The sequence below is a fragment of the Coturnix japonica genome, chromosome 1 (assembly GCF_054131305.1).
Source record: "Coturnix japonica strain WE chromosome 1, WE-NBRP24, whole genome shotgun sequence".
Lineage (NCBI taxonomy): Eukaryota > Metazoa > Chordata > Aves > Galliformes > Phasianidae > Coturnix > Coturnix japonica.
This window is the reverse complement of record NC_140663.1, coordinates 166,893,193-166,906,407: the sequence shown is the minus strand read 5'-3', so window position 1 is coordinate 166,906,407 and position 13,215 is coordinate 166,893,193. Positions and strand designations below refer to the sequence as shown.

The window sequence follows — 13,215 nt, the reverse complement described above, 5'->3', positions numbered from 1 at the left end:
TGGAAAGTCTGTCAACTTAGTCTACCTAGACTTGAGCAAAGCCTTTAACGCTATTTCCCTGTATTCTGGGAAAACTGGCAGCCTGTGGCTTGGACAGGTACACTCTGCTGGGTGAAGACCTGGCTGGAGGGCTGGGCCCAGAGGGTGGTGATGAATGGACTGAAAGCCATCTGGCAACCAGTCATGAGCAGTGTTCCCTGGGGGTCAGTACTGGAGCCTGTTCTGTTTAATATCTTTAATTATTTCCTTGTTAGTATGTATTATCAGTATCACCTCTGTGCTGGGAAAGATCATGGAGGAGAGTCTCTCGAAAGCTTTTCCAATCTTGGTGATTCTGGTGATTATGATTCTACCTTATACTACATCCTTCTCTTTTTTCTGCCTGCCTTCTGCAGGCAGCATGGTTCCACTGATCATCTGCAGGGTCTTTATCAGTCCTTTCATACAGGTGCTCCCAAGCAGCCTCCTCCCCATACCTCTCATAGCTTCTCTCTTCTGAAACCTTCTTTCAGTGAGGGGAGCCATGCTGCTTAATTTGAAATACCTTGTACTATACATCTTATATATAAAATATGAGTGGAAGTTCTGCTCAGAAACAAGTTAGAAAATGGCTGATTTTTATCCAGCTACCATCTTTTTAAGTTCCTCATTCTTATTTGTCTGTCTTTACCAAATTAAGTCTGTATTTACTAAAACATTTTCCAGCAGCTCTAGTGAAGGTCTTCATGGACATCTATTTTCAGTACTCCTTTGGGCAATAATTACAGCTTTCCCTCTATAAAAATATATTAGTAAATCATACTTATGATCAGGGGAAAAAAAAAAAAATGGGGAAGGTATGAAGCATGCATTGTGCAGTGTATTTTTTTGCCCAGTGATTAGCACTCTTTTCTGAGTAATACTCCACAATTGTTGCCATCTGGAAAAACAGCGTCATTGACAAAAGTAGCAATAATTACTATCCAAGTACACAGGACTCTTCCTGAAAAACAGACCTATTGCTGATAATAATGCAGGTCTTCTCAAATGAAAGGTCAGTAACATACTAGTTCAAATAGGAAAAGGCCGTACTCAATGCTTAACCGCACTTTCAGCTTTGTGGTGTAACATTGAATTCCAGACAGGTGCCAGTAAAACAACTTAACAGCCTTTGGAGAAACTGAAGTTTTGTTTCTTTGGTGTGCCTGTTTAGAACAGTGTGATGCAGCAAAGTTGGTTGTCATCACCTCAATCCCAAAAGACCTTTACTTAATGAAACCCTCTTGTTTTCATTTCACTTGTGAGCTGCTTTTGTTTTGCATTACCTTATTAGTTTTTCCTTTTAAAGTAATATGTACATATATATTTAAAAAAACAGATGGTTTCTCACTTTTATTCTGCAGAGGTAGTGAGAAGACACTGCTCATAACTAAAAAGATATAACTTCCCAATTCGTTGGAAACTATAAAGAGTTGCAAAGTAATAACAATGACACAATAGACTCTGCTTTAAACCAAAAGCAAGGAAAGCAACAGCGAACAAAACCAAGAAAAGAAAAACTATATATCAATATGTTGCACATGTAAATGGTATGCTGTTTATAAATCTTTATAGCATTCATTATTTGTTTCAATCAGGCATCCTCTTCTTCTTACAATTTCCTGAAGGGAGGTTGTGATGAGGAGGGGCTTGGTCTTTTCTCCCAAATGGCCACAAGTTATATCAGATGAGGTTTAGACTGGACATAAGAAGGAACTTTTCTCTCAGAGAGTCAGACACAGGAATGGCCTGCCTAGGGAGGTGGAGTCACCATCCCTAGCAGTGCTCAGGAGGCATCTGGATGAGGAGCTTCGAGATACAGTTTCGTGGCTTGTGGTAGCAACAGTAATGGAAGAATGGTTGGACTAGATGATCTTGTAGGTCCTTTCCAACCCTGTGATTCTATGATTCTATTATTCTTCCTAATTTCTAATCCTAATCCTGACTAGCTAGAGAGGTGCCTTGGGTAATAAATCTCATTGGGCTACTTCTGTTCTCTGCAACAATTCTGTGAATTGTTCTCTGCAACAATTCTATGAATTCTGTCACTGTGAACTGTTATCTTTGTGCTTGTTTTCAAATACCATAGTTAAAGAGACAGGAACGTTAGTATCAGTTTTCATTAGGTATGGGTATGGCTATTCATAAATGGTTTTCCAAATTAGCACATTAATATCTTCAGGTATTACTCTGTTATGTATTCTTTTTCAGAATATCTGTGTGCCTTGCTTTTTTTATCTGAAAGCTTCAAGGTAAAATGTTTACTAACATGGGCTTCTGTTCCAACATCACAAATCTGAAATCTTAATAGAGTACATGTGTAAGGACATTATTCTTTAGAGCAGTCTCCTCCTCATGACCTAGAAGACTAATTTGGCCCTTTTGCAGTGATGTTAGACGTGCTTTAAAGGGAAAAAAGGCAGGATGCACTGGAAAGCCTCCAGAACTATCAGTCTCTCAGCGGAGAAGGTGAGTGTGGCTCATGCTCAGATGATAGCCATGATCCACAGAGATGAATGGTAGCTGCATTGACAACCCACAGAGGTAGCAAATGTGTGATTCTGCTGCCATTATTTTATACTTAAATGGAAATCAGCATCTTTAATTTAATGACATCTGCTAATTTGGCTGGAGACTAAAGTCTTTTTCTCTCCCCACATCTCACTTACTTTATCACTTCTTCCCTTAGATAGTAATAACATTTTATACCAGTCTATTATCTAAAAATACCCATGGAAGCAATGCTTGGACAGTGTAAGGAAATAATCAGAATAATAAACAGGTTTTCACTTGCTTTAATTTTTTTAATTAAACTCTAATCTTGTTACTTAGTTCACATTTAGTTAACATGATGGCTTTTCATATCTCCTTTCATTGGAATGGATAATACTGAAATTTTCTGGCACATCTAGCTTATAGCCAGCTGCTGCATTTCTGTCGCTTGTAGCCTTTATACATATTTTACAGGTCCACAAGGTGAAAAGAGCCAGTAACATGAATTTAGACATGTCTGGCATTCCATTACAGCAGTCAGGCATTTGAAGCCTGGGGCAAAGCATCAATTACATTATCTATTCATGGAAAAACATGGAGAGAAGGAAATTGAGTAGAATCAAAGCTTAACCTGCTAATCAGACATAAAGACTTGATTTTATAGGTAACAATAATGCACTCAATTAGTACCAGATTGTGTGCAGGATTTATTTTTAATAAGTTCTTATATTTCATTAAGCCACACTTATTCTCATCTAATATTTCCTCATATTATTACAAGGAAAATTTGTCCTAACAACAACAAGTTTGAGGCTTGGGGTTTTTTAGGGGATTTTTGTTACTGGTGGTGGTCAGGTTTGCAATCTTTTTTTTTTTTTTTTTTTTTTTAGAAACCTGTGCAAAATAATTTTCCACTTTTGATATTATCATAATTATTTTTGTTCTATTTTTAACATTAGAACATTATTTAGAACATTATTTCCTGGGCAACTGAAGTCATTTCAGAAAATGTGCCTCCACAGGGAAAAACAGATGAAGATAAAGGAGACAATAATTGTTGACTGTATGTTTATATTTGAAACCGACTACTCGCATGTAATATTGCAGGCCATACTGACAAAGAGTCCAAATAGAAGTGCTGCTAGAAAATATACCAGGAAAACTGGCATATATGCCACAACATTGTAAATTTCAGACCTGGAGGTGATAATCTGGAGGATATTCAGAGTGAATTCTGCAGCCATGCATGACTATCAGTGGAAAGAATTAAATCCTTTCTCCTCTTAAACTGCAAGTACTAAAAATACAGAGGAAAATGTTAGCAGAACAAATACAGATCTTGACACCAGTTGGGGTGTTTCCAATAGCAGAATGTGGTTGGTCACCAAGTGATCAAAGTTTGGTCAACTTTTTGGTCATCAAAAATTAAGTATCTGTTCAGAATGAAGAGAAAGTTTAAAATTCTGAACACAAAACATAAATATAAGCATAGCAAAGAAAAGAACGGTTTACAAAAAGTCAAACATAGTAGAGCACGAGAAGGAAAACTATTCTCTGTCCCAAATGTAACGATTTCACATCTGTATATTAATATCTGTCACCTCCAAAAGTTTCCCCAACCTTTACAATTAAACACAAATTTATAATATATAGATGGCATTACTAGAAATTTTTAGCATTTAACTCTGTTCAACACAAAACTCTCAGCAATATCAATTCTCTGCATACATTTTTTCCTTTATTAAAACCACCACTTTTCACATCTATATAACTTTTAATGATTGATTATGCACAAATTATATAATAAGCCTTACTTTTTTTAATTTATATTTTACTCATCCTGGCAAAGGATTTCTTAGCGGGACAATGTTTACATTCCTTGTTCCTGCTCCTAAATAAGACATTTAAAGTTAATTTTTATTATCCAAGGGGACATATAGAGAATCCAAGTCTGTTGGGTTTTACTTCCATTTTCAGCATAGCATAATACTTCAGTGAAAATGGCAATTCTGTAAGAAACAAATACTGTTGTTTCCATTCACTTCAAACTATCCCGAAATTATTTTCATCTTCTTGTTTGCTTGACTTAAGTGAAGGTTTAAATATCAAGGTGTGATAGCACACAAACACCGTCAGTCGCATTTACCATGACCCACCCACACCTAGTCACCATGTCTGCCAAATGTTCCACTGCATCACTGGAACACAAGTTTTGTGTGTTTTGCTCCCAATCCTAATAGTAGCTGAAGTAATAAAAGAAAAAGAAAAAGAAAAAAAAAATTTAAAAAAAATTGACTTACAAAAATGTTACTGTTTAAGACTAAAGCGGGAGAAAACCAATAGTAGGTGGTCAACACAGGGACTAATGAGAAAGCTTTAAAGTAATTGGAGATTCAGTTAAGCTAAGCAGTTATTTATGTTGGTCTTAAGTACCAGCATTAAACCAAGGAGTGATTCAGTTCCCCACAGGTGACACTCTTTTATCTTATTAAATGAGATATATTAGCACTGCAAAGAGCTGCTTGTTGTTAGTTGGGATTGTATTTATTCAGACAACATAATGCTAAATTTCTCAGTTTTATATAACAGTAAGAACAAAGGTGATATTGTCACTGTCCTGCAGTCATGTGGACAAAATATCTGGAACCAAAGTTCATATCACATCTGTTTTTCTGGTGCAAGTGTTTATCCATGTGTGTCATTGCCAATAATTAACAATGTAAAGATTGGAAAGATTTGGAATAAAGTTTGGAACTAATTGTGTGGCAGTAAACAGGTTCTAAGTGAGAAAATTCAGATATAAAACTAATATAAAAGTGATGTTGCTGAAAGGGTTGATGATAGACAACCTCAGAGTCTGGCATAAATACGTCCTTTCAATGCTTTTCTTCACAGATTTCAAAATGCTCTCCTTTAACTGTAAATAATCAGCTTTGGTGCAGTGCAGAGGAAATTTATTCCTTTGACACATTTATTCTTTTAATGGTTATTCATTTGAGAGTTTTGCTGCTTGAATGTACATTTTAGTTTGGTGCAAAAGAAATCCATCGTTTTGACAATTTTATTCTTTTAACATTTATTCATTTAAATGGGGCTTCAGTCTGCGATGCTTTTAACAGGAAAACTCTAGACAGAGGACAATAATTGTTAAATAAGTCCATTGTGTTAACTGCTTCCAAGGAGTACAGCATTTTCTCTTACTAATAATATGGTATCTACATAAACACTTCATTCATCTTTATAACAACCAGAAAAAAAAGAAAAAAGGAAAAACAAAACCTTAGGAAGTTATTATTATTATTGTTGTTCTGAATCTTTTCTATAGAATGATCATCCCAGTAAAGTACAGCTTTTATTCTGTTTCATTAAAATTATTATTTTGCCAGAGGGAAAATCTTCACCTTTCAATTATGTATAATACTGTTTCTGAAGGGAAAAATTGATTAAAATACATAAAACTGAGTTTTAGTTTAACCTTCATGTCTCCGATCAAAATAATAAGTCCTTGCCATTGTTCAAATAGCTATCTTAGGAAGGACGGACCATGTCAAAGCTCTGCATTCACTGAAGATATGCATTTGTTATGAGAAAAAAGTAAAAAAGAACTGAACCTATGCTCTTTACATGGGAGATCATACTTAAAGACTTTTTCAGATTAATTTGGAAGTATAATCAGTATCTAATAACAACTGAACTTTCTTTGAACCTGTTAATGTTCAACATGGAAAACTGAGAGTGGTGTACATTCATTTGAGTCTGTTTTTCTTTGTATAGTTCAAAGACACCATGTTACTCAATAAATAAGCTCAATAGCATGCAATAAGACCTTAACAATCCTACCCATACCCTATGTACTACTGTAAGGAAGAAAAAAGGGAGACTGTATCTTATGGCATACTTAATCAAATAAAGAATGCAAGCACTACATGCTCTCAGTAAATAAATTCAGAACATTAATCATTTCTGAGGTTCATTAGATATACTAAATCAGAGAAGGGAGTATATAATTTCTATAGAATAACTAAAATTTCTAAAGATTTACTGACTATGATGACCTATAGGTCACCTTAATTTTTAAAGAACTATGTATTCTATCATTTCCTGCATTTTGAAAGAAAGGACAAAGGCTGTTTAAGGAAGCTAACTAAATTCTGAGAATTGACTCCACAACAAGGCATAATAATATATATTTTAAAGAACCAAAATATTCTAAATCACTACAGACCCGAGACATAGTAGAGATAATTAATTCCTAAAATTTTACCAGAACTCTGAAAAATGGCAGTTTCTCTAGTATTTCATTTTTGAAATGTGTTTTGTTTGTTTGTTTTTTTAAGTACAAAGGCTGGTAAGACAAATTTTGTTTTATCTCCCAGGTTATATCTGTACACTGAAAACCTGACTAACCTGCAGAAGGAACAGTCCTTGAGTGACTTTTTCTTTTAGTATATCTTTTCTTCTCAGTTTATGTTTTGTTCATGTTTATAATCACTCTTCTGATTGTGGAATTCCATGAAATGAAATGAGCAAAATTACTTTACCACAGTCTTCCACATTTTTCTGTTCTGATTTAACATCTCTTCTTCAGCAGTTTATTACTATAGCAAAAATCTCAGTGACTTGGACGTTCTGACTTTTATTCCTTTTTGCTCACAGTTCCAAAGACACCACCAGCGAATGTAAGTGGCAGAAGTGGAAGACGTCACGAATTAGTAATAGCATGGGAGGTAAGGGACTTCTCTGTTTAATGATCTTGTTTCAGGTTTACTTCTTTGGGAACAAAGTAAACATTACTGTACTGGGGTTTCCTTACAGTAAATATTGGCAAAGTATAAACACAAAATAGTGTTCACTCTAAAGTTTCTAAATTAAATTGCACTTTAATGTGGTCTGAGGATACTGCAGTGAATCTATTTCCCTTAGTGGCTGCTCCAAAGTTGCCCTAATTCATCACTCTTTTGTTCCAGATTCTTAGGTAGAAGTGATATTTTTTTTTTCCTACGTGAATGCTACACAGATGAAATAATAGCTAAAGGAAGAGAAAGAGTCTCCCATAACTATGTTTAAATTTACATTTAAATTAGGGAAAAATACATTTTTAAAGTATTTTCTATAAACAAAATCTGAAGGCCTGAAGGAGACTTCTACTTTGAGAAGAAATTTGTGATGCAAGGTACATCACAAATGTACGATTGTGACAATGGGTAATTGTTTGAGTGAAGATGATTTCTCTGCTGAACATAAAGAACACCCTAGAGTAGAAACTTTTCTTGAGTTGTTTTCAAAACATCTAGATTCATCAAAAGAGTTTCAGAGTAAATATATATATATATGTACAAATATATATATATATATTCTATTAAAAAAATAAAAAATCCATAAAATAAATATAGGGAGTTTCAATAAAAAAAGATGTAAACTTGCTACTCTAGGAATCATTCAAATCATAAGAGAAGCACAGGATTCTGACAAACTCCTTTAAGTGAGACAATACTAATTTCAGTTTGGTTACAAGTTTCATGCTATGAATAGCAGTATGTCTCCAACCAGGCAGACTATGCAAAATCCCTAATCAAACCTCAGGTGTCTGGAATTATATCTGATGAAACTGGCCTCCTGAAATCCTTTATATTAGCATGTAGTATTCATGTAAAGTCTGTTTATGGTATTCCCTATTCAAGAAAAGGAGTATTCTTTTACAGCTAAGGTATGCAAATTGCCAGTAGAGAAGAAGATGTCAGTCCTTCCCCAGTGCTTATAATGAGCTCACTGTTTCCATCATCACCTCGTGTTCTTCCTAATTCTGAAACTTTCAGCACACTAGCATTTCACATACCTCTTAAACTGCATAAAGTAAATAATCAAATTAAGATAATAAAATGGCATTTCAAATGTGTCAATCATAAATGATGAAGTGAGCCAATGTACATGTTTTAATAGCTTGAAAGATTTCTAACATTTCTCATTTAGATGAGATTACTTTTCTAAGACCCTTCTAACTCAATCATTTCTGTGATCCTATGGTATTCTAATGGTATTCACTCAATTTCTTCAAGAAATGACAGAAAGAGCAGAATACAAAATTATGCAGAGAATTAAGAATTAACCTTGTTACACTGGATAATACTCTGAATGGTATCAACAACTCACTAAAAAGTACTGTGTTTTCTTGTTTAGCCACTGCATTTCTATAAGGCACAGCCACAGTACAACATGACTCCAGTACACCTAACCTGCACTTTCACAAGATACAAAAAAGTGTTCATTGGATTTACTCAGGCAATAGGAATACAAAAAGTACTTCCAAATCCGAAGAGATATAGGTATAGTGTGTGGGTTTCTGGGAACTAGGAAATAATTAGGCCATAGAATTGCATTCAGTGGGTTCAAATAAAGTTTTAATGCCCCAGCTTATTTACACAATTCACATAGTGTGTATTTAGCATTTGCACTTAAATCCATAGGTTCTGCTACTTCTCTTGTATTTCCATTTTTTGAGGGATTTGATTTTATTTTGTGTAGTGACAATCTACTGTCAAATTCATAAATATTGCGAAGAGCTCCAAGTCTCCTCCTTTCCAACTCACTAGGTTACAAATTCTGTCTTATTTTTGCCTTCCCTATCTTTGATCTTACCAATGTATTTATTTATTTTGTATTTTTCTTGGATAAATAGTGCACAGTTTCAGAAAGCTAGATAGAAAATTGGTTCTGCAAGTGAGTTGCCTAGTGATGAGACATTCAAATACAAAGTGTATCGAAGACAATTCTGTGTCTCCTGTTTCTGCTCTGAGTTACATGGTCACCCAAATCTAAGATGGATACTTCAAGATATGAAATTTTAGGCACCCTTTTTGGCATTTCCCAAGGGTTAATATACTGATATCTGATAAACATAATCCAATGCCAACCAAAGTCTTCTGACTTTATAACAAATGTAGGAGGTAAGTTAGTATGAAAAATTCCATTTCTTGAGCTGAACACTTAAGATACAGCTTTAGCAATGTTCAGTCTCTAAACATATTAATCTCTTTCCCAACTGTCTGCTTATGGCAGTTGTGTCCCAATTTGAGTGGTAAATTTCACAGATCCTCTGAAATAAGAAAAGCAAATTACATTTTTTTTCATCAAGACTTTTTGTTTGAGAGTTAGGACTACCACATTTATTACATTATATCCTAAGCCTCTAACTGAACACTGGAATCAAACTGCTTAGTTGATATCCCTTTTGGATAAAATCTAAGAAAGTCCCATTGTAATAAGTGCCACTTATTATAGGAACCCTTACAAAAATATGTTGGTCTACACTTTAACAAGACCACTTGAAGGAACTATTCCATTAATATATCAATATTTAAAGTATTAATCAGAAAGAGTAAAGTATGAAAGAAATATCTTTCTGAGCCCACAAGCCATTCAGAGAAGAAACTCTCTACGGGCTTCCAATTTGGAAATAATTGCGTATTCAGCTGTGATAATTAAAATTCTGTAATGCAATTGTAAGAGGCCACCCCGACACAAGGTAATAGTCAGTCTGAGTGATTGCTTTCTAAATTAGTAAAACCACATCTAATCATTATCTGAACTTTTTTTTTTTATAGCCAGTGTCAGAAGAGTTTCAGAATGGAGAAGGATTTGGATATATTGTAGCATTCAGACCCAATGGAACACGTGGTTGGAAGGAAAAAATGGTGACATCTTCAGATGCCTCAAAGTTTATCTATAGAGATGAAAGTGTTCCACCTCTCACTCCTTTTGAGGTGAAAGTTGGTGTTTACAATAACAAAGGTGATGGTCCCTTCAGCCCAATCGTGGTCATCTGCTCAGCTGAAGGAGGTCAGTTCAAAATACAGTAAAATAAAATTGCATATTTTTATCTATTTTGAGCTATTTTTATATACTGTGTCGTATTATTCTTATGGTTTTTGCAATAATAGATTTCAAAATTCTGCACAGAAGTGTAAAGTACTATTAATCATGTTTGGCAGAGAAGCAGGTGAACTAACTTGCCAATATTGTCCAAAAAGCAAGTGACAAAGTTTAGGAATCCACACTAGTCCTAACAGAGATACATATATTTGTTTTAATGAAGTTTCATCTCTAGTACAATGTCTTTATTCCTAACTGTAAGCTGAGTTGCTCTAAAACAAAGATGAGCTGAAATTGGCTGATATTTTCTAACGTATGTTAGAGTCACAATGCCTTTTGATTTGCTAATTGAACCACTGCTCAAAGACTAAGCATCTTCATCTGTGTGTGTTCATTTTCTAAATAATGAATGCTAGAGGTGCACAGAATGTATATTTATTCTTATTTTTATTTCATTTTTCTACTGTTTTCTATCTTTGTTAATATAAATGATTAAGCATCTGTCTTAATGTCTAAATATTCAGTGAGAATTACTTGAAAACCAGAAATAAAAATGAAAAATATTTCAGGAAAGTCACTGTGAAGTGAAATTGATATAACTCTCAAAATATTATCTGAGAAAAGACTTATTTGTGCTAATCAAAGAAGCTGTTCTGTACTGTTAGAAATCAGCATATGTAAATTTCCATTCACACGAGAGATACGTAAATGTTTTCCATGGAAAACATTTCCATTAGATGTTCTATTGCTGGAAGTCATGTTCTCCTGCTTTTCTTTAGTAGTTCTATCTTTAAGATTTACTCCACTGTCTACTGTTAATTGAATAAAATTGGTAAGATACTAGTGGAGACTGGAGGATTTTCATGGTATCACTAGAAAGATGTATTGTCAGGTTAATGGTTTTCCATGTGAAGAAAAACATGAAACATTATGTTTAACTGCATTAGTGGAAAAGGAAAGAGCCTCTGATGTAATTTATCCAGACTTCAGTGAGGCTTCTGACACAGTACCCTACAACATCCTTCTCTACAAATTGGAAGTATGGATTTGATGAGTGGCCTGTTCAATGGATGAAGAACAGGCTGAAAGGTCAAATCCAGAGCATTGTGGTCTATGGCTCAGTGTCTGGATGGAGATCTGTGAGAAGTGGTGGTCCCCAGGGGTCAGTGCTTGTCCCACTACTCTTCAGTATCTCCATCGGTGATACTGACAGTAGGGTCAACTGTACCCTCAGCAAGTTTGATGATGATACCAAGCTCTGGGGTGCAGTCAATATGCCAGAGTAATGGAATGCCATCCAGAGGGACCTAGACATGTTTGAGCAGTGGGCCCAGGAGAACCTCATGAGGTTCAAGAAATGTAAGTGGAAGGTCTTGCACCTGAGTTGAAAAACATCCACTCCAGTACAAGCTAGGGGACAAGAGGATTGGGCACTGCCTTGCTGAAAAGGACATGGTGGTACTGGTAGATGGTGAGCTGGACAAGAGCCAGTAACATGCTGTTGCAGTCCAGAAAATGAACTGTATCCTGGGCTACATCAACAGAAGTATGGCCAACAGTTCGAGTGCGATAATCTTGCCCATATACTCTGCTCTTGTGACTCCTCACCTGGAGTACTGTGTCCAGATCTGGAGTCCTCAGTACAGGAGAGATGTGGACCTGCTGGAGCGTGTCCATAGGAGAGCCACAGAAATGATCCATGGGATGGAACACCTCTCTTACAAGAATGGGCTGAAAGAGCTAGGGCTGTTTAACATGAAGAAGAGAAGGCTCCAGGGAGACCTGAGAGTGGCAACTCAGTATCTGAAGGTGACCTACAGGAAAGAGGGGGACAGACTCTAGCAGGGTCTGTGGTGATGGAACAAGGGAAAATGGTTTCAAATGGAAATAGGTTGGATATAAAGAAAAAGACTTTTACAATAAGGGTGGTGAGGCACTGGCACAGGTTGCCCAGAGATGTGGTAGATGTCTCAACCCTGGACCAGGATGGACTAGACTCAAGACCAGGCTGGACTAGGCTCTGAGCAACCTGATCTAGCTGTGGATGCCCCTGTTCATTGAAGTGGTGAAGAACTAGATGACTTTTAGAGGTCCCTTCCAACTCTAAGGATTCTATGATTCTACAATTCTGATAGCCTATATTCTACAATAGCCCGTATAAAAGGTGTAATGTTGAAGGAGAGAGTTGTATTGGAGTGACTGTCAACTTCAATTCTCAGTCACTATAAAGGTTAGGATTGCTGTTTTTGCTAAAAACACTTCCAACAATCTATTTCTGATCCTCTGTTGGAATCAGTAGTATTAGATATTCATACTGTTACAAAAACAATTCCATTTTAAAATGTAACATTTCCCCAGTATATCTATGACATTTTTACACTTGACTTCTTTTTTTCTTGTCAGTGGTAAATGATACTGTGAAACTGATACTGATGATTGTGTTAATGGTTTCATATTTTAATCAGAAATTTCAATAAAAAAAGAATCTCTAAATAAATAAATAAATAAGAAAGGCAGCAAAACTACATATTATAATCTACTTTCATACTGGCACCTATTGCATGTTGCCAGCGCCAGTTGTGGTGGCTCCAAATTGTGCTTTTCTAATTACAGCTTTCTAATTTTAAATAAATTTTGTGTGACACTGTTATTTATGAGAAAATTTAGCAGCACAAAGTAGTTTGGATAGTAAATACCACTAATGACTTTACCCTGTCTGTGATAATTAGCAGATTATTTACTGACTCTACTGAGAAGAAATAATGTTACTATAGTCTTGTTTTGGTAAATAATTAAGACTCTGTAGAAAAGTTAATCTTAACAAATATCAATGCA

General features: G+C 35.3%; 1 protein-coding gene across 10 annotated transcripts in view; it reads left to right on the top strand.

Moving 5' to 3' along the window:
• Positions 1-13,215, top strand: part of CNTN5 (contactin 5) — a 538,457-nt gene that overhangs the window by 502,069 nt on the left and 23,173 nt on the right. For all 10 annotated transcript variants that reach the window (XM_085508884.1, XM_032442190.2, XM_032442192.2 and 7 more), the window contains 2 exons: positions 7,168-7,238; positions 10,113-10,347. In XM_085508884.1, the coding sequence (XP_085365010.1) occupies positions 7,168-7,238; positions 10,113-10,347 (306 nt within the window). The remainder of the gene's footprint in view (positions 1-7,167; positions 7,239-10,112; positions 10,348-13,215) is intronic.